Source organism: Oncorhynchus gorbuscha, linkage group LG11 (assembly GCF_021184085.1).
Source record: "Oncorhynchus gorbuscha isolate QuinsamMale2020 ecotype Even-year linkage group LG11, OgorEven_v1.0, whole genome shotgun sequence".
Taxonomy (NCBI): domain Eukaryota; kingdom Metazoa; phylum Chordata; class Actinopteri; order Salmoniformes; family Salmonidae; genus Oncorhynchus; species Oncorhynchus gorbuscha.
The window spans coordinates 21749228-21770779 of NC_060183.1; the positions used below are offsets into that span (position 1 = coordinate 21749228).

General features: G+C 41.4%; 2 protein-coding genes across 3 annotated transcripts in view; one reads left to right on the forward strand and one right to left on the reverse strand.

The window, feature by feature from the left end:
- Positions 1–16306, reverse strand: kctd2 (potassium channel tetramerization domain containing 2). Its single transcript, XM_046368924.1, has 6 exons — positions 15684–16306; positions 15305–15413; positions 15057–15148; positions 14682–14777; positions 14414–14539; positions 1–4760 (listed from the first exon to the last, which is right to left on the reverse strand). Exons 1-6 carry the CDS (start codon positions 16032–16034, stop codon positions 4731–4733), a joined length of 804 nt encoding a protein of 267 aa, XP_046224880.1. The 5' UTR covers positions 16035–16306; the 3' UTR covers positions 1–4730.
- The window catches only part of tubgcp2 (tubulin, gamma complex associated protein 2), a 14536-nt gene continuing 8264 nt past the window's right edge, over positions 15281–21552 (forward strand). The window contains exons 1-8 of one of the 2 annotated variants that reach the window (XM_046368923.1): positions 15281–15395; positions 15778–15981; positions 17147–17304; positions 17393–17521; positions 17630–17806; positions 18051–18213; positions 19848–20055; positions 20684–20883. In XM_046368923.1, the coding sequence (XP_046224879.1) occupies positions 17155–17304; positions 17393–17521; positions 17630–17806; positions 18051–18213; positions 19848–20055; positions 20684–20883 (1027 nt within the window). In that variant the 5' untranslated portion in view covers positions 15281–15395; positions 15778–15981; positions 17147–17154. Of the gene's footprint in view, positions 15396–15777; positions 15982–16515; positions 16568–17146; positions 17305–17392; positions 17522–17629; positions 17807–18050; positions 18214–19847; positions 20056–20683; positions 20884–21552 lie in introns of those variants that run through there. The other variant, XM_046368922.1, reaches the window with a different exon arrangement.

The following is a 21552-nucleotide window of genomic DNA, read 5'->3' on the forward strand; positions in this document are numbered from 1 at the left end:
TTTTGAAACACAGAGACACATTTTATAATTAAAAACCAGACTGGATTTTGTTAAAATTATTCAATTGAAAAGAAACGGCATTGGTAGACAAAATTCCAAAATATAAAATAAATAAAAGGGAAAGGAAAATCAGACAAAATGTTGTTTCAGCTTCAAAATAGTTCTCCACAGTCTCCATTGACAATAGTCACATGACATGAATATTGTTGATATATTAATATATTTTAAGTTTTCAAAATATTTTAAGTTTTCAGTACATCTGAAATGTGTGTACAAGTATGTATGCGTATAAACACATGCAGATGTTACAGATTAACTATGGTAGAAGGAGCCCGGATTAAAATGATCCTCTCTTCATTTTGCGTGTGGACTTGTAGTTTGAGTCAATACTAAATCCAAGGTTGTGGTCTGCAGACGTGTTCAGTTTTCAATAGACAAAAGAGTCTGTTAATTTAGTGAGGTTAACTTTAAACTAGTTATTTAGTTTTTTTAGCAACTGTTAAATTGACATGAAACAAAAACAACAGAAAAAAAACATGATTAGAGAATACTTCTAATTGCAGACTCACTGTTCCACACAAGAAATGTACACCTACTACAGCCATGCCTCCCTCTGCTCTCCAACCATGCGCCATATACAGTTTGCACTAACACAGATGTCCGACAAACTCCAGTACACAAAATCGTGTTCTCTAGTACACCGAATGTGTTTTTGCAGATTTGTTCAAATAGCACAAATATCGGAATAGTGCAGTGATAGGGGGAAATACTTTTTTTTTGTTGCAATGATCGTTTGTATCCAAGCACAATGTTAAATTTTTAAATTGGATGAACCAGTCTGTATAAAAGGAAACAATTAAATGTCAAAAGGAGAAATTTGGGTTCACTGGAGGGAAAAATAAGTGCTTCAAAGTTAATGCATACATCAACAACAACAAAAAGTTCTGTCAGTGTAATTGTCATGGGATCAAAACAGACAGCATAAGTTGCCTTAAACATGCAATTCAAGAGAGAAAGCCAAATAAACATGTCTTGCCATTCTCCCGAAAGAAAAGTGCACCGTAAGCTTTTGGTTCGTTCCACGAAATGAGTGCCTTTTGCGTCCCTTTGATATTTTAAGTGAAATTGTGCACCAACCAATATTGAATTTTAAATGCCTGATGTGCCCTTTAATATAGACCACATGGAGAATTCAATATTTTAGAAAATATGAATAAAGACTTCAGGCAAAATTCAGCAATGGACATGTCCAACCATGCACCTTCTGACTTCCAGTAAGATCCAAGTTTTCACCATCATTGTAAAGCCCTAGTTATTTTGTTGCTTTGACAAATCAATTTCTGAAGTTATTATTTCATATGATTAGTGATTCATTTGAAAAAAAAAATACATTTGAAATTCAAGCCTGTTATGTAAACTGATCTCATTTTGATATGGTGGAACTATTCCTTTTTTCAATATTTTTTTTTCAAAAGAAACATTGAACATCAAATAGTCAAATCATTGTGTAAAAATCAGGTCAGCTGTTTCTACTCTGCATTTCCTGGTGTTTTGTTGTGGAAAACTGAGTTACCATAGATACACAGGTTAGAAGTGTTTTAACAATTATGTTTTTTTTGTGAAGCTTGCGTTCCAATTGCCCCTCCCTGTTGCACACAACTTTCAATTTCCCCTGTCCCAAGTGGAGTTATGGCTGATTTAAGATGAAATCGTCAACCCTGTTACTTTATTTGGCACTTAATATAGGCATTAAAAAACAATTAAAGATGAGAAAACGGGCTCTTTATGACAGAATGTAAAAATGAGGTGAAATCAAATGTTATCGTTTCACCAAGTTACACATCTCAAAAGGCCCCGACTTGGTGGAAGGACCCTTTTACTGAGATAAAATCACAACTACAACCACTGTCTCCTGTTCTCTGCCTCTCAGCTGGTTGTGGGGTAAACTTACAAGGCCAACTGCACCTACAGTCTACGCACATTTATGACAGGAAAGAAAACAAAGGAATGCAGCGACAAACTAACAGAAATGGTTCAGGAGCTAATGTACAGGGGTCAACATAGGGGGGCTTGGATAAAAAGTATTGGCACAAAAGAAAAAGGAGTTAAGCCTGATAATCTGCACTGTACGTAAACAAACAGGACCTAGTCATGACGGAAGAATAGACTCGGTCAAGGTCTATTCCAGGAGTTTCTCTCACTGATTAATAACGGGAGATCGAACCAACAGAGGAACCACGCCACGCGGGTCCCTCGGTGCCTCGTAGCGTTTCATTTCCAATGCGAGAGGAGCCTCAAAAGCCAGAGGGGGGGGGGGCAACAACTGTGCACAACACAGGTCAAAAGGCACAACACTGGACACAGACAGACAAAGGGAAAGAGAACAACCCCCAGGTGCTTTGAAAAAGGCCAAAAGAGGAGAAAAATAGCCTCTATCAGAGAGTCAGTCATTCTTCCAGCAGCACAGTCTGTGCGCGACTGCAGTTTTGTCCCAGTTTAGTAGTAGAATTGCACAACATACACTCCAAGGGGAAGAAAAAAAAGTCACACAAAAAAAAAAGTCAAGGAGCATAACGACAGCACAGGTAATTATTTTGGGGTGTGGTTTTTAAGTTGAACACATTCTTACACATGCCGATATAACATAATTGCACCAAATATTCACTATACACAGGAAAAAGGTGTACAGATTATGTGACATTGATCACCTACGGGGTACTTATTTTAAGTACACAGTCAAATTGACAGAATGTAGTACAAATAGGGGTAATACCAGGATTTACTCCTGGGACAATGATATGCGTATAAGAGAAGTATACTCCAGACAAGCTTGTACCCATCACTGCTGGTTGGCACAGAGAGATGTAACACTGGTTGAGAAACAAAGTATAATTTCCTTATTTTCCACCAACGTTACAACTCAAAAAGTTGAAATGTCCCATCCATGCGGCAATTTCAATACCCAATGTTCCTGTGGGTATACCTGCTCTATAAACAATTCCAGAGTATGCATTTCAAATATTCATTTCCACATACTCTATAGTTACAAAACAGTGCATACTGCAAAATGTAAAGCAAAGCTGTTAACTGAACATACGCCAAGGTGTGTAGCAGGCAAATGCACAGTGAGTGATAATTGGCATGAAAATGAAACAAGGCTAGGCAGATTACAGATGATCACAGGTCCAACAGGCACACTGTACTGGACACATGCCCTCACAGCTTTTCAGTAACCCGTCTCTTATCTCCGATTACAATTGTAAGATATGCAAAGAGAACACAGAGCTGCGAGAAATAAGGAACGTTTGAAAGGGTTATAAAGGAACAGAAAAATCTACTTAGAAGTTGGGTCATTGAAAAACTCTGGGTCGTTGATCATATTTCCAATCATTGACGTATAGCAGAGAGGCACTGCATACACAGACGTACACCTTTGTCAATGGGGGAAACACCGAGAGGAGTGATATGTCCTCCCCCAATGGAATAAACTCACCATACTACACAAAAATACGACAAATATTAATCATTTGCATTCATTTTCTCCATATAATTTCATTATATATAGATTTATATTCCTCACATGCCTGACAATTGTGTACATGTGTGTGGTTTAGTCTTTTAAGTTGTGTGTTTTCTTTTGCACTGAAACAACACTAGCACGGCTGCAAAAACAAAACAAAAAGATGTGCCCTCCCGGTGACAAAGGACTTTGACCCGGGCCAAAAAGAAAAATGGATGCTCAGTGTGATGGATGCTCAGCACTCAGCAGTGAAAGTCACTGATGAACCACGGTGTGGGGTGGAGCCTCTGTTAGACAAAGGTCTGTTCCTCCCCACTATCCTCTAGTTTTATTATGAAAGCGTTTGTGTGAGGACTGACTGCACAAGATGACCAAAAGAGATGCTGTAGAACAGGGGAATTCAAATCTTACCCTACAAGGTCCATACTACTGCTGGTTTTCTGTTCTACCTGATAATTAAAATCGCACACACCTCGTGTCCCAAGTTTAAATCTGTCCCTGATTAGAGGGGGAAGAATGGAGGGGGGGGGTCCAGATTGAGGTCCAAATTTGAATTTGAGGGCTGTAGAAGATTCTGGTGGCTTCACTGTCCTTAGCCCCACCTCTCCGCCTTCAGCCTCTAAAGCGACTATGAACTGTCTTGGAGCTCCAGCTGTGGAGATGGTGGCTATTCAAGGTTGTAGGTGGGGCGGGTCACAGTCAGTAGATTTTTTGTTTTCCTTTTTTTTTTTTTTTTTTCGTCCTTTGAAAGTCCTGAGGAGATTATCACAGATTTCCGGCAAATCGACATAGCCGGACAGATAAGGAAAGGGCTCCCCACTAACTGTGTGATCACCTGAATGTGGAAGGTGACAATGATTTAGCTCTGTGTGGAGGTACTATAGACAAGATGGGGATTATGATCAGGGGCAAAACCTGAATCTTCAAAAGCCAATTTATGACAACAGGTATTGCATTTAATAATACTCTATTGCCATCTCTTCAGAATCCCTCAAAATGTTCATGAATATAACTGAGAATAAGAAATGACGATGGGGTTATGTTGCAGCACTGTAGGGGAGGGGGATGGGAACCCCCCACTGTGGAAAGGCACACCCAGAGGAGGGGGAGGTAAAACAGGTGAAGGTTTGGACCGTGTCTGAGGTGGTGCAGGGGACATCAAGAAATGTCACATGAGCTGAGCAGGGTGAGCTCAGGCCTGGGAGTCTCATTACATCCGTGAACCTCTCTCCTGGAGGATCTGTAAGGAGAGAAAAGGCATCCATCTAGATCAGGGATCATCAACTAGATTCATCCGCTGGCTGATTCTTTCTTGAGAGGATGGTCAGGGGGCCGGATCATGAGGACAAATATGTTGTTGACAGCAAATTGATCACAAGAAGTCCAAACATATATAATATTTAAATGAAACTATTTCAAACCTTGCTTACATTTGTATACAATCGCATCTCTCTCTCTTATGCTTGGGAATACTTTGGAACAGCTTTCCCAAATTATAATCACTTGGAGCTGAGTTGCTGGTGTTTTTACAGTCTTATAGTCTGTTCAAAGACAAAAACGTGTTTGATCTCTGAGAAATTAAGCCAATTGATTGCACCCAAAATTGGCCATTTTAAATTTATAGGAATCATATCAAATTAAATATAGTACCTAACATCAGATTTAAACCGAACGTTTTTCCTACATTGGGGTAGACATGAGGAATCCAAGAAAATGGTGTAAAGCAACCCACAGACCCCCATACACCTCACGCCAATCTGACCCCAACAATGAGTATACAGTATCAGTTTGACAAGTAGTATGGAGCTGCGGCTCTGAGTATTGTTTGTTCATCTTGTATAATGTATTCTTAGTGAATATGGTGATATTTTTGTACCATGTTCTGAGAAATTAGTCATTGAAGTTGTTGGGTTTATGCCCCATCCTACATCCTGATATGACCAGGTTCTGACCACTAGATGGTGTTGTTCCTCCTATTAGGTGATAATTTTTAAAAATAATCCCTCCCTCCCCATTGTTAAAGAGATAGTTCACCCAAATTACATATGTTTTGGTTTTGTTTACCTAGGAAAAAAAGGTTAGTATTTCAAACAGTGTAAAGGGAAACAAAAATCGAAATCAAACCAAAATGTATTGGTTGCGTACACAGTTTAGCATGTGCTGTAGTGGGTGAAGCAAAATGCTTATATTACTAGCTACTAACAATGCAGTAAAATGTCAAACAAGTATATATATATATATATTTGTACATTTGGACACACCTACTCATTCAAGGGTTATTCTTTATTTTTTTTACTATTTTCTACATTGTAGAATAATATTGAAGACATCAAAAATATGAAATAACACATATGGAATCATGTAGTAACCAAAAAAAGTATTAAGCAAACCCAAAAATATTTTAGATTCTTCAAAGTAGCCACCCTTTGCCTTGACGACAGCTTTGCACACTTGTCATTCTCTCAACCAGCTTCATGAGGTAGTCACCTGGAATGCATTTCAATTAACAGGAGTGCCTTGTTAAAAGTTAATTTGTGGAATTTATCTTTCTTAATGCGTTTGAGACAATCGGTTGTGTTGTGACAAGGCAGGTATACAGAAGATTGCAAAAGTATCCCCCTTGGCATTTTTCATATTTTGTTGCATTACAACCTGTAATTTAAATGATTTTTATTTGGATTTCATGTAATGGACACACACAAAATAGGCCAAATTGGTGAAGTGAAATGAAGTGAAACTGGCTCTCATGAGGACCACCATAGCAAAGGAAGACCTAGAGTTTCCTCTGCTGCAGAGGATAAGTTCATTCATCCTGTACTCCCTGTTCACCCATGACTGAGTGGCCATGCACGCCTCCAACTCAATCATCAAGTTTGCAGACAACACACCAGTAGTGGGCTTGATTATCAACAACGAGACAGCCTACAGGGAGAAGGTGAGGGCAGGTGTAGTGTCAGGAAAACAACCTCTCACTCAACGTCAACAAAACAAAGGAGATGATCATGGACTTCAGGAAACAGCAGAGGGAGCACCCCCCCTAGCCACTTCGATGGGATAGCAGTGGAGAAGGTGGACAGCTTTAAGTTCCTCGACGTACACATCACAGACAAACTGAAATGGTCCACTTACACAGACAGTGTGGTGAAGAAGGCGCAACAGCGTCTCTTTAACCTCAGGAGGCTGAAGACATTTGGCTTGTCACACAAAACCCTGACAAACTTTTACAGATGCACAATCGAGACCATCCTGTCAGGTTGTATCCCAACCTGGTACGGCAACTGCACAGCCTACAACTGCAAGGCTCTCCAGAGGGTGGTGCGGTCTGCACAACGCATCAACAGGGGAAAACTACCTGCCCTCCATGACAACTACAGCACCCAATGTCACAGGAAGATCATCAACCACCTGAGCCACTGCCTGTTCACATCACTACCGTCCAGAAGGCAAGGTCAGTACAGGTATATCAAAGCTGGGGCCGAGAATGAAAAAAAGCTTCTATCTTCAAGGCCATCAGACTGCTAAACAGCAATCACAAACTCAGGGAGGCTGCTGCCTACATTGAGACCCAATCACTGGCCACTTTAATAAATGGATCAATAGTCACTTTGTACAATGCCACTCTAAATAATGCCACTTTAATAATGTTTACATATCTTATATTACTCATATCACATGTATATACTGTATTTTATACCATCTATTACACCATACACTTATATGTACATAGTCTCATTCACCCCTTTAGATTTGTGTGTATTAGGTAGTTGTTGGGGAATTGTTAGATTACTTGTTAGATATTACTGTTAGATATTATTGTTAGATATTATTGCACTGTCGGAGCTAGAAGCACACGCATTTCGTTACACTCGCATTAACATCTGCTAACCATGGGTATGTGACAAATAAAATTAGATTCGATTTTTAGAGTTACCAGCCACAGAAATTGCAGCCAAAATAAATGCTTCAGAGTACAAGTAACAGACACATCTCAGCATCAACTGTTCAGTGGAAACTATGTGAATCAGTCCTTCATGGTCGAATCGCTGCAAAGAAACCACTACTAAAGGACACCAATAAGAAGAGACTTGCTTGGGCCAAGAAACACAAGTAATGGACGTTAGACCTGTGGAAATTTGTCCTTTGGTCTGATCTGTCCAAATTTGAGATTTTTGGTTCCAACAACCACATCTCTTTGGGAGATTCAGAGTAGGTGAACGAATGATCTCTGCATGTGTGGTTCCAACCGTGAAGCATGGATAAGGAGGTGTGATGGTGCTTTGCTGGTGACACTGTCAGTGATTTATTTTGAATTCAAGGCACACTTAACCAGCATGGCTACCACAGCATTTTGCAGCGATATGCCATCCCATCTGGTTTGGGCTTAGTGGGACCATCATTTGTTTTTCAACAGGACAATGACCCAACACACCTCCAGGCTGTGTAAGGGCTATTTGACCAGGAAGGAGGGTGATGGAGTGCTGCATCAGATGACCTGGCCTCCACACCCACCCGACCTCAACCCAATTGAGATGGTTTGGGAAGAGTCTGACCGCAGAAGAGGAAAAGCAGCCAACAAGTGTTCAACATATATAGGAACTCCTTCAAGACTGTTGGAAAAGCATTCCTCATGAAGCTGGTCGACAGAATGCCAAGAGTGTGCAAAGCTGTCATCAAGGCAAAGGGTGGCTACTTTGAAGAATCTCAAATATATTTAGATTTGTTTAACACTTTTTTTTGATTGCTACAGGATTCCAAATGTGTTATTTCATAGTTGTGATGTCTTCACTATTATTCTACAATGTAGAAAATAGTACAAATAAAGAAAAACCCTTGATTGAGTAGGTGTGTCCAAATGTTTGACTGGTACTGTACATTGAAGTATTATCTGCAGTTGTGTCACTATGACGTGAACACACCCTGAAAGCATACCTCACGAATGCTCGTGTTACCGAATGCAAACTACAAGTGTAATGGCTGTGCTCAATGCAATGGCACTTACAAATGCAGATCCTTCAAACAGTGAAACAGATCCTAATCAAAAGATGTTATCAGGTGCTCCACTAGTGAAGACATAGTTTTGATGTCTACATTATTATTCTACACTGTAGAAAATAGTACAAATTAAGAAAAAGTTTTGAATGAGTAGGTGTGTTGAAACTTTTGACTGGTACTGTATATATACACAAAAGTATGTGGACATCCCTTCAAATTAGTGGATTTGGCTATTTCATCTACACCCGTTGCTGACAGGTGTATAAAATCGAGCACACAACCATGCAATCTCCATAGACAAACAGTGTAAGTAAAATGTCCTTACTGAAGAGCTCAGTGACTTTCAAGGTGGCACCGTCATAGGATGCCACCTTTCCAACACATCAGTTCATGACATTTCTGCCCTTCTAGAGTTGTCCCAGTCAATTGTATGTTCTGTTATTATGAAATGGAAATGTCTAGGAGCAACAACGGCTCAGCTGTGAAGTGGTAGGCCAACAAGCTCACAGAATGGGACTGCCGAAGCAAGTAGCGCGTATAAATTAATCTGTCCTCGGTTGCAACACTCACTACTGAGTTCCAAACTGCAACATCAGTAACTGTTCGTCTGGAGCTTCATGAAGTGGGTTTCCATGGCCGAGCAGCCGCACTCAATCCTAAATTCACGATGCGCAATGCCATGCGACAGCTGGACTGGGGTAAAGCTCGCTGCCATTATACTCTGGAGCAGTGGAAATCATCACCATCTGGCAGTCTGACAGATTCATCTGGGTTTGGCAGATGCCAGGAGAACACTACCTGCCTGAATGCATAGTGCCAACTGTAAAGTTTGGTGGAGGAGGAATAATGGTCTGGGGTTGTTTTTCATGGTTTGGGCTAGAGGTCGACCGATTAATCGGAATGGCCGATTTCAAGTTTTCATAACAAATGGAATTTTTAAATATTTTTTTACACCTTTATTTAACTAGGCAAGTCATTTAAGAACACATTCTTATTTTCAATGACGGCCGAGGAACAGTGAACTGAACAACTGCCTTGTTCAGGGGCAGAATGACAGATTTTTACTTTGTCAGCTCGGAGGATTCAACCTGCAACCTTACAGTTAACTAGTCCAACACTCTAACCACCTGATTACATTGCACTCCACGAGGAGCCTGCCTTGCAGTAAGCCAAGGTAAGTTGCTAGCTAGCATTAAACTTATCTCACAAAAAACAATCATAATCACTAGTTAACTACACATGGTTGATGATATTACTAGTTTATCTAGCGTGTCCTGCGTTGCATATAATCAATGAGGTGCGTATCGTTGATCCAATATGTACCTAACCATAAACATCAACGCCTTTCTTAAAATCAATACACAGAAGTATATATTTTTAAACCTGCATATTTAGCTAAAAGAAATCCAGGTTAGCAGGCAATATTAACCAGGTGAAATTGTGTCACTTCTCTTACGTTCATTGCACGCAGAGTCAGTGTATACGCAACAGTTTGGGCCGCCTAATTTGCCAGAATTGTACGTAATTATGACATAACATTGAAGGTTGTGCAATGTAACAGGAATATTTAGACTTATGGATGCCACCCATTAGATAAAATACAGAACGGTTCCGTATTTCACTGAAAGAATAAACATTTTGTTTTCGAGATGATAGTTTCCGGATTCGACCACATTAATGATTTAAGGCTCGTATTTCTGTGTGTTATTATGTTATAATTAAGTCTATGATTTGATAGAGCAGTCTGAGCGGAGATAGGCAGAGCAGGCTCGTAAGCATTCATTCAAACAGCACTTTTGTGCGTTTTGCCAGCAGCACTTCGCAATGCTTCAACTGTTTATGACTTCAAGCCTATCAACTCCCGAGATTAGGCTGGTGTAACCGATGTGAAATGGCTAGCTAGTTAGCGGGGTGCCCGCTAATAGCGTTTCAAACGTCACTCACTCTGAGACTTGGAGTGGTTGTACCCCTTTCCCATGCAAGGGCTGCGGCTTTTGTGGAGCGATGGGTAAATGCTGCTTCGAGGCTGGCTGTCGATGTGTTCCTGGTTCGAGCCCAGGGAGGAGCGAGGAGAGGGACGGAAGCTATACTGTTACACTGGCAATACTAAAGTGCCTAGAAGAACATCCAATAGTCAAAGGTTAATGAAATACAAATGGTATAGAGAGAAATAGTCCTATGATTCCTATAATAACTACAACCTAAAACTTCCTACCTGGGAATATTGAAGACTCATGTTAAAAGGAACCACCAGCTTTCATATGTTCTCATGTGCTGAGCAAGGAACTTAAACGTTAGCTTTCTTACATAGCACATATTGCACTTTCACTTTCTTCTCCAACACTTTGTTTTTGCATTATTTAAACTAAATGTAATATGTTTCATTATTTATTTGAGGCTAAATTCATTTTATTGATTTAATTATATTAAGTTAAAATAAGTGTTCATTCAGTATTGTTGCAATTGTCATTATTACAAATTAATAAAAATATTGTTCGATTAATCGGTATCGTTTTTTTTTGGTCCTCCAATAATCGATATCGGTATCGGCGTTAAAATCATAATCGGTCGACCTCTAGTTTAGGCTAGGCTTCTTAGTTCCAGTGAAGGGAAATCTTAATGCTACAGCATACAATGCCATTCTAGACGATTGTTTGTTATTTTTTTCTCCCCAATTTCGTGGGATCCAAGTGGTAGTTACAGTCTTGTCTCATTGCTGCAACTCCCGTACGGACTCTCCCGTCGCTGCAACTCCCGTACGGACTCTCCCGTCGCTGCAACTCCCGTACGGACTCTCCCGTCGCTGCAACTCCCGTACGGACTCTCCCGTCGCTGCAACTCCCGTACGGACTCTCCCGTCGCTGCAACTCCCGTACGGACTCTCCCGTCGCTGCAACTCCCGTACGGACTCTCCCGTCGCTGCAACTCCCGTACGGACTCTCCCGTCGCTGCAACTCCCGTACGGACTCTCCCGTCGCTGCAACTCCCGTACGGACTCTCCCGTCGCTGCAACTCCCGTACGGACTCTCCCGTCGCTGCAACTCCCGTACGGACTCGGGAGATGCAAAGGTCGAGAGCCGTGTGTCCTCTGAAACACAACCCAGCCAACAACACCCGCTTAACCCATCCGCACCAATGTGTCGGAGGAAACGCCGTACACCTAGCGACCGTGTCAGCAGGCACTGCACCCGGCCCACCACAGGAGTCGCTGGAGCGCAATGGGACAAGAACATCCCTGCTGGCCAAACTCTCCCCTAATCCGGACGACGCTGGGCCAATTGTGCACCCTCCATGGGTCTCTCGGTCGCGGCCAGTTGCGAGAGCCTGGACTTGAACCAGGATCTCTAGTGACACAGCTAGCACCGAGTGACCACTGAGTCACTCAGGAGGCCCATCCTAGACAATTCTGTGCTTCCAACTTTGTGGCAATAGTTTGGGGAAGCCCTTTCCTGTTTCAGCATGACAATGCCCCCGTGCAAAAAGCGAGATCCATACAGAAATGGATTGTTGAGATCGGTATGGAAGAACTTGACTGGCCTGCACAGAGCCCTGACATCAACCCAATCGAACAACTTTGGGATGAATTTGGAACACCAACTGAGTGCCAGGCCTAATCTGACAACATCAGTGCCCGACATTAGTCCCTGCAGCAATGTTCTAACATAGTGGAAAACCCTCCCAGAAGAGTGGAAGCTGTTACAGCAGCAAAAGGGGGACCAACTCCATATTAATGCACATGATTTTGGAATGAGAATGAAATTGGAATGAAAAGTATGTGGACAAGCAGATGTCCACATACTTTTGGTCATGTAGTGTATATATAAAATAAATAACAAATCGAGAACGGCGGGACAAATCCAATTAATCACCCAAATAGCATTGTAGTAGTAAAATCAAAATGCAATCTATACATATGTATACCGGGAGAATTTACATACCGGAAGATATACTAAGAATGATATGCATTGCAGTAGATATATGAGTGAGCTATCGCAAGAATTCAGTATATAAACATGTGGGGTGTATAAACACTGTAAATAAAATACAATTTACAGTAGTAGAAATATTAGAATGAGCTATGTTGGGGATACAGTATTTTAATACACAGTGTTGTTGGGTTCTGAGAATATGAAATATACTTGTGTCACTGAAGGAGAGAGGATAATGTATAACGTTTACATTATGTCAGGATATGTTATTGTTAGCCATCAGGGATCCTATGGGAAGGATCCTCTGGGAGGAGAAGAGATACAGTCTGGTACCAGGCACCATGGCAGCCGTGAGTTGGGGAGGAGTGAGCACTTTGGGGCAGAGGTCAGGTCAGATGAAGTGAGGAAGAACAGATATCACTAAGGTTCTGTCTCGCAACAGAGATGCATTAGCAGTTCAGATGTGTAGGAGGAGACTCAGGAGGAAGTCTTAAATATCAGTGCTTGTGTGAATATGTCATCTTCTAATGCAGCTGTATTGATCCTCTGGGAAGAATAAACTTGGTTTGAGCTGTCATAGTGTCCGTTGTGTTTTACTCTGAGAGTTAGAACCTGAGTGTGTAACAGGAAGAGTCCAGTGGTTCAATGTCTCTATAACATGTGACAGCAGCATTGACTCTCTGTGTGTGTGTGTGTGTGTGTGTGTGTGTGTGTGTGTGTGTGTGTGTGTGTGTGTGTGTGTGTGTGTGTGTGTGTGTGTGTGTGTGTGTGTGTGTGTGTGTGTGTGTGTGTGTGTGTGTGTGTGTGTGTGTGTGTGTGTGTGTGTGTGATAGCTTATGTGTGTCTATTGTGTGAGTGAGTGCCGTCACCTGCAAACCAAAGCATAGGTTGCTGTCATACCTGATCCATAGACTGCGTACAGGGTAAGAAAACCAATTTGTAATTTGGGTGAACTATCCCTTTAACAATAACCTAATAGCAGGAACAGCACCATCTCATGTTCAGAACACCTAATATCATGATGTAGGATGGGACATAAACAACTTAAATCACACATCGCTCTGAACAGGGGAAAGAAACATCAACAAATTCATGGAGAATACATTATATAGGATGAAGAAACAATACTCTGAGCCGTAGCATCATACTACTTGTCAAACAGAGAACTGATACTGTAGTATAAACTTGTTGGGGTGGGATTGGCGTGGGATGTGGGTGGTCTGTGGATGGCTTTTGACAACTTGTTGGATTCCTCATGTCTTACTCATTGTTAGAAAGAAAAAGTTTGGTCCAAATTAAATACTATCATTAATTTAATATTATATAAATAAATAATAAATTGCCAATTTGGGTGCAATTCTTCTGATATCAAATTATATTGCAACAAAATAATGTTTCTGCAATGCTCATCTTATCTGTTTCAGAACAATCTCTGAGATGACGGGTGTCGTGGCTTGCTGAAAGGACATCGAACGACCCTGCACAGATTTTTCCGTCACTGATCATTCGGCGGGAAAAAAAAAATCACAATCTCACAGAGGTTTGCATTTTTTTTCTTTTTAAGAAGGGGGGGGGCAATTGGCACATAAACTTGCCCACAACTAGCAGGCAGAGGGTGATGCAGCTACTGCTCTGCTTCCGCTCCTCTTTCTAGTATCTTTTTCGAACTCGATCGAGCATCTGACGTAATTACGCAACATTTTAGCTCTGGGTTTCCGAGATTAGGCACCGTCTGATTTCAAAATATTCAGTGCCGATCATTTCCATTAACTTAGAGTTTTAAAAACCAGTGATGCTCAATGTACACAACCGATGACGTGGGGACGAGGCCTCATCTATACATTACACCATTTTTGAAGTCTGAAAATGCCTGACAAACTTTGATGTCGCAGTGAACTATCCCTACACGTGAGAATCTTCTGACTTCATGCCTAACACATGACTCACAGACACTCTCAGCAGCTGATCTCACCTTGGCCTTCTCAGTGGGCTCGATGACAATGCCGTTAGTGGAGTTGTTGAGCTCCCGGGAAACCACACACAGGAATTCAGCCTGGTCCTCGTTGCCATAGTTGTAGGACGAGCCGATGCTTATGAGCTGTGAGGGGAGATGGGGAAAGGGTGAGCGAGATCGTAAATTAGCTTTTAAGGCACTGGAAAAAGGTATGGACATTACCAGATTTACCACCCACGACCTATGGATTTAAAGACAAGTGTTACATGACGACTACTAGGCCCACCTGCTCAAACTTCCAGCCGTCTGACATGGTGGACACCATCTGGGTGAGCTCCTCCTCTTGGCACTGCAGCACCCGGTACACATGTTTCACTGGGCCCTGAGAGAAAAACAGATAATACAATAAAAGCCCCTGTTTCCACACAGTGACATGTGTCTACCAGAGCACATTAGGGTTCATTGGCGGGTAGGTGTTTTGCTTTGGAACAGTGAGTGGTGTGTGTGTGCCAGTATACACACAAACACAGACTTGTAAACACATTCATACTCTGAAATGTTAGTGTTTGGTTTAGCATGTGTTGTTTCACAGCATCAATGCCATCATCCATCCCAGACTAAGGCCTTTTCCATTCATCCTGTCTGCCTTTCCCTGGCATACCTGAGATGTCCTGTTCTCGTTGTCCCGTATCCTCTCCTTTACCAGCCTCACCAATGACGCAATATTGTAGAACTCCGCCTCCTCAAGGACACCTGAGACAGGCAACCAATAGTTTAGTCGCATGATACTCATAAGGAAAGGGCCTGTATCACACATCTGCAGAATCCCATTGCTTCTAAATAAAAGCACGGTGTGTGATCGGGATTGTATTTGACAATTGTTTTAAACTATTATTTGGACAGTCTTACCTTCTTCTGCTAGGTTCTTGTCCATGATCAGTTTCCCATGCCGCAGGTAATTCAGAATGGGGCCAAAGTATGTGGGATCTCTGTCAATCAGGTATGCACCGGTCTCATCCTAAGATATTTATACAAGTTTGAAAAAAAAGCCCATTGTATGCCTGCCATTAGTGTCAAATGTTTTTCTTGTGCTTCTTCACATGCAGATCAAATCATACATTACTATCAAATGGCTGAGCAGTGTACTTTGAGTGTTACAATGTTCAAACATTTTAGCTTAAGGTGATGGGTGTAATCTCATGCATGATCGTCACAGTGGCAATGCATTATGAATGCTACATTGATGCACCTTGATTTATGATATAACGGTTATGATAGATTATGTTACCTTATCAGAGTCCAAATCCGGATCTTCTTGACACAATCGGTACAGGAACGATTTGGGGTCCCTGCACAATGTCTGTTTGGTTGTGACAAAGCAGGTTCCACCAACATTGAGGCGAACCCAGCGGGATCCGGGTTTCTCTGCTGGCTCTGACGGGGAACTGGGGTTGCTTCTCATTGGAAACCCAAACACTACTCTGCTAGTACTCGATACTCCGGGACTGGTGGGCAAGCTACTCCGCGGCGGAACCATGAGACTGGACGAAGCCAGCCGAACAGAGCCTCGGACATCACGGTGCTCGGTTTGTTCTATAGTGCTAGTACCACTCTGCTCCACAACGTGCAATTCAGCCATATTTCCTTCGTCAAAAACAACCACACTGCGGGGTAACAATATTTCTTACCGATTCGTGAACACAACGGGGTTCTTTTTATCCAACAAGGTGGCTGACATTAGGGCGTTGTTACACACATTCGTTAATGTCCATGCCTTACAAGACATCTATATTTCTTAGTTGAAATATACGATATTTTTTAGCAACATCGCTTGCAATGTTTTCCTAAAACAAATTGGCCATTCTTGTTTATTCAAACGTTAATCAGAGGACAATTCTTCCGGGTTGGAACGTCATTACTGTATACTTCCGCTATGTCGTTTTCCCCCTACAAAATAAGAGTTCATTGTTTAAATATAAATGTTATTTTCAGTCATACTGTAGTTAGTATTTCAATGAAAAATGTGTTCTCTGTTGATGTTGTAAGTCTCCTTATATTAAGCACTTTATTCAATTATTTTAATCTAAAAACATTTATTATGAAAAATCTGAAACAGTACATGTTGTGTTGCCAGACAGTTGGCGGTAACTGCTTGTTAGTCAGAGGCTTCAGGTAATGTGCTATCAATTGTTCATGTTTTTAATCATCCTTTACTCGCTAAGTGTTTCCAGATAATACATTTCAAGATTCAGTTTATATAGCTAACCAGGTAGCTAAAATGTTCGCTAGCAAGCTCTATTTTCAGACCCTACTGTAGTAGTTTAGCTAACGTGCTTGCTAAAAGTGGTTGGCTAGTTAGTAAGCTATCTAGCTCGACCAAATTGGGTCAATTTGAAGACCTTCAAAGCTAGCTTCATAACTAGCTAATTAAGGAAATAGTTTAATAATGTTCTCGGGGAAAAGGCTAACTAGCTAGCAAGCTATGTGGTCTAGCCAGCTCGATTCGTTATACTAAAGCCAGAAATCTAAAGCATCATCAGTTGTGTCCCTATGTAGCCAGAGAAGCTGCAACATCAATATGAGGGTGGAGGGGAGGGACATATTGATAGATAGCAATCAGGCACATTCATTTATACATTTGCATGCTTTAACTTTTAACTGCCATCATGTCATTATCAATCTGATAAACTGTTAGAGTTGAATTTGACAGAGGATGGATTATTTAGTTATTGACCTTTCTCATTTCAACAGCCTTAGCCATGAGTGAGTTTCGGATACATCATGACGTCAACGAGCTGCTCAGTCTGCTTCATGTGCGAGGAGGTGATGGAGCAGAAGTGTATATTGATTTACTGCAGAAGAACAGGACACCATATGTCACCACAACAGTGTCTGCACACAGTGCAAAGGTGATTGATGGGGAAATTATTGGCCAATTTTGTAAAGGTTTATGCTCTTTCTACCAATAGCCTTGACTAATTCAACTTTCATTCTCAGGTCAAAATAGTAGAGTATTCAAAGACGCCAGAGGACTTCCTAAGGAAATATGATGAGCTCAAGTCAAAAAATGTCCGCAACCTGGACCCACTGGTCTACCTCCTATCAAAGCTTAGCGAGGACAAAGAGGTAATCATTTTGCATATGTTACTCAGATGCTGACAATTCCTACACTGTTTAATTTAAAGTACAGTATTATGTCCCAATAACAATGTGCTATGTTTTAATATATTCCAGACGCTCCAATGTCTGCAACAGAATGCCAAAGAAAGGTCTGAAGCAACTGGTAATGTGACATCAAGTACAAGCACAACCTTTGCTATCCCTCCAACCAGCACCAAGATGTCAATGCAGGAACTGGAAGAGCTGCGCAAGAAGCTGGGAAACGTCACTGCCAGCTCCAACGTGCCCCAGGTGTGTACACGCATCATTTTAAAGGTTACTTATAATTAGGGACAGGATATTTTCTGGCCATTTTTCTAGTCTGTTACATAGTTGTAAAGTAGGGTCTGGAGTTTTTCCTGGTGAAGTCATGTAGTCAGAAAAAACTCCTGGCCCACCGCGTATGACTACTTCAAGTGGGCCGGCCCAAATAGTTTTGAAAAGGCTAAAGTTGAATACATCTGTAAGTTCTACTACTTGTCCTCCATCTGTACAGTCGGCTGAAGTCACACGAAAGATGCTGAGGGACAGACACAACAAAAAGAACCCCACTCAGCCCAACCCAGTGTTTCCAAACTGGGTGTATGACCGACCTGCTCTGATTGGGGACTTCATCACCGGTGCCACACCAGCAGGAGGAGACCCAGCAGTGGCTGTTGGTATGAATGTTCTTCATATGTCTGACTTTGACACATTTTGATAGATTTCATGAAGTTTGTGCATACAGTGCCTTCAGAAAGTGTTCATTACCCCTGACTTATTCCACATTTTGTTTTTACAGCTGGAATTCTAAATTGATAAAATGTATTATTTTTCTCACCTATCTACACACAATACCCCAAAATGACAAAGGGAGAAGGGTTTTTAGAAATGTTTGCTAATTTATTGAAAATTAAATACAGAAATATCAAATTTACATAAGTATTCACACCCCTGAGTCAATACATGTTCGAATCACCTGTGGCAGCGATTACAGCTGTGAGTCTTTCTGGGTAAGTCTCTAAGAGCTTTGCACACCTGGATTGTACAATATTTGCACATTTATTATTTTACAAATTCTTCAAGCTCTGTCAAATTGATCATTGCTTGACAACCATTTTCATGTCTTGCCATAGATTTTTATAGCAGATTTCAGTCAACTGTAACTTGGCCACTGTCTTGGCCACTGTCTTCTTGGTAAGCAACTCCAGTGTATAATTGGCCTTGTGTTTTAGGTCATTCTCCTGCTGAAAGGTGAATTCATCTCCCAGTGTCTGGTGGAAAGCAGACGGAATCAGGTTTTCTTCTAAGATATTGCCTGTGCTTAGCTCCATTCCATTTCTTTTTTATCCTCAAACTCCCCCGTCCTTAACGATTAGAAGCTTACCCATAACATAATGCAGCAACTACTCTGCTTGAAAATATGGAGTGGTACTCAGTAATGTGTTGTATAGGATTTTCCCCAAACATAACACTTATATTCAGGACATAAAGTGAATTGCTTTGCTACATTTCTTGGGAGTATTACTTTAGTGCCTTGTTGCAAACAGGATTCAAGTTTTGGAATATTTGTATTCTGTACAGGCTTCCTTATTTTCACGCTGTCAATTAGGTTAGTATTGCGGAGTAACTACAATGTTGTGGATCCATCCTCACTAATCTCCTATCAGAGCCATAAACCCTGTAACAGTTTTAAAGTCACCATTGGTCTCATGGTGAAATCCCTGAGCGGTTTCCTTCCTCAACGGCAACTGAGTTAGGAAGGACGCCTGTATCTTTGTAGTGACTGGGTGTATTGATACACCATCCAAAGTGTAATTAATAACTTCACCATGCTCATAGGGATATTCAATGTTATTTTTATTTTTTTACCTCATCTCTGTGTGTAGGGTACGGAGATGATGTAGTCATTCAAAAATAATGTTAAACACTATTGCACAAAGAGTGATCCAATGCAACTTTTTATATGACTTGTTTTAATCCATTTTTACTCCTAAACTTATATAGGTTTGCCTTAACGAAGATGTTGAATACTTATTGACTCAACACATTTCAGCTATTTGTTTTTAATACATTTGTAACAATTTCTAAAAACAACATTCCACTTTGACATTATGGGGTATTGTGTGTAGGCCAGTGACACAAAATCTCTATTTAATCCTTTTTAAATTCAGGCTGCAAGATAACAAAATGTGGAAAAAGTCTAGGGGTGTGAATACTTTCTGAAGGCAGCGACTGCTCATTTTTATGTAGTGAATGCAATAAGGAAATGTGTGAAAATGTACCTCAAATCTCTTTGGTGTTTTATGATCAGGTACAATGCCCCTGCCAGCCCAGGAGCAGGCTTTGGTTGATGATCTGTTGTTTGTGCTGATCGGTGTGGATGGCAGAGACATCACAGCCCAGCCTGTCCTCGGGAGGCAGAACCGCTCCTTCATCATTGACCCCAGCCTTGACATGTCCATCAAGGAGCTGGTCAACAGGATACTACCAGTCGCCTCATACTACTCTACTATAACACGGTGAGTGAACTTTAACAAGGAAATATACACTGAGTGTACAAAACATTAAGGCCTTTCCTAATATTGAATTACACCCCCCCCCTTTGCACTCGGAACAGCTTCAATTCATCAGGGCACGGACTCTACAAGGTGTCAAAAGCGTTCCACAGGGATGCTGGCCCATGTTGACTAATGCTTCCCACAGTTGTGTCAAGTTGGCTGGATGTCCTTTGGGTGGTGAAGCATTCTTGATACACACAGGAAACTGTTGAGTGTGAAAAACCCAGCAGTGTTGCAGTTCTTGACACAAACTGGTGCGACTGGCACCTACTACCACCCTCTCAAGGATTAAAAAGCCTTCTTTAACCTGTCTCCTCCCCTTCATCTACAGTGATTTTGAAGTGGATTTAACAAGTGGCATCGGAAAGGGTTCATAGCTTTCACCTGGATTCACCTGGTCAGTCTGTCATGGAAAGAGCCTGTGTTCCTAATGATTTGTACACTCAGTCTAGATACTTTGTTTCGTTTCTGCGGGACACCAAGTTGTGATCCTTACACCATCTGGGGATGTATCACGTGGCTTGCGTTGTCAAACAATTTGTTTGTGTTTTGTCTGGTATAACAGTTTTGCTGTGTTTATGTCTGGCAGCTTCACTGAGGAGAAGTCGTCCTTTGAGTACGGCCAGGTGAACCACGCCCTGACGGCGGCCATGAGGACCCTGATGAAGGAGTACCTGATCCTGGTGACCCAGCTGGAGCACCTCCACAGGCAGGGCATGCTCTCCCTGCAGAAGCTCTGGTTCTATATCCAGCCTACCATGAGGACCATGGAGATCCTAGCCTCCATTGGTAAAGCTGTTATGATCATACAATACAATAAATTGTATATATAAACGGAGTATACCAAACATTAGGGAACACCTAACTAATATTGAGTTGCACCTGTCCCCTTTGCCCTCAGAACAGACTCAATTTGTCGGGGCATGGACTCTACAAGGTGTCGAAAGCGTTCCACAGGGATGCTGGCCTGTGACTCCAATGCTTCCTACAGTTTTGTCAAGTTGGCAGAATGTCCTTTGGGTGGTGGACCATTCTTTATACACAGGGGAAACTGTTGAGCATGAAAAACCCAGCAGCATTGCAGTTCTTGAAATAACGCATGGAATCATGTAGTAACTAAAAAGTGTTAAACAAATCAAAATATATATTTTAGATTTTAGTTTCTTCAAAGTAGCCACCCTTTGCCTTGATGACAGCTTTGCACACGCTTGGCATTCTCTCAACCAGCTTCATGAGGTAGTCACCTGGAATGCATTTCAATTAACAGGTGTGCCTTGTTAAAAGTCCATTTGTAGAATTTCTTGATTCCATTTCGTATACATGCATGCATACATATATATACACACAATCATATATATATTCTGGTTCGTTGGTAGCTATATCTGCATTGCACTTTTGGACGTTCGATTGTGTTATTGCTTTTTAGATAGCTCTGTCAGAGGTGTTATGCCGATATTG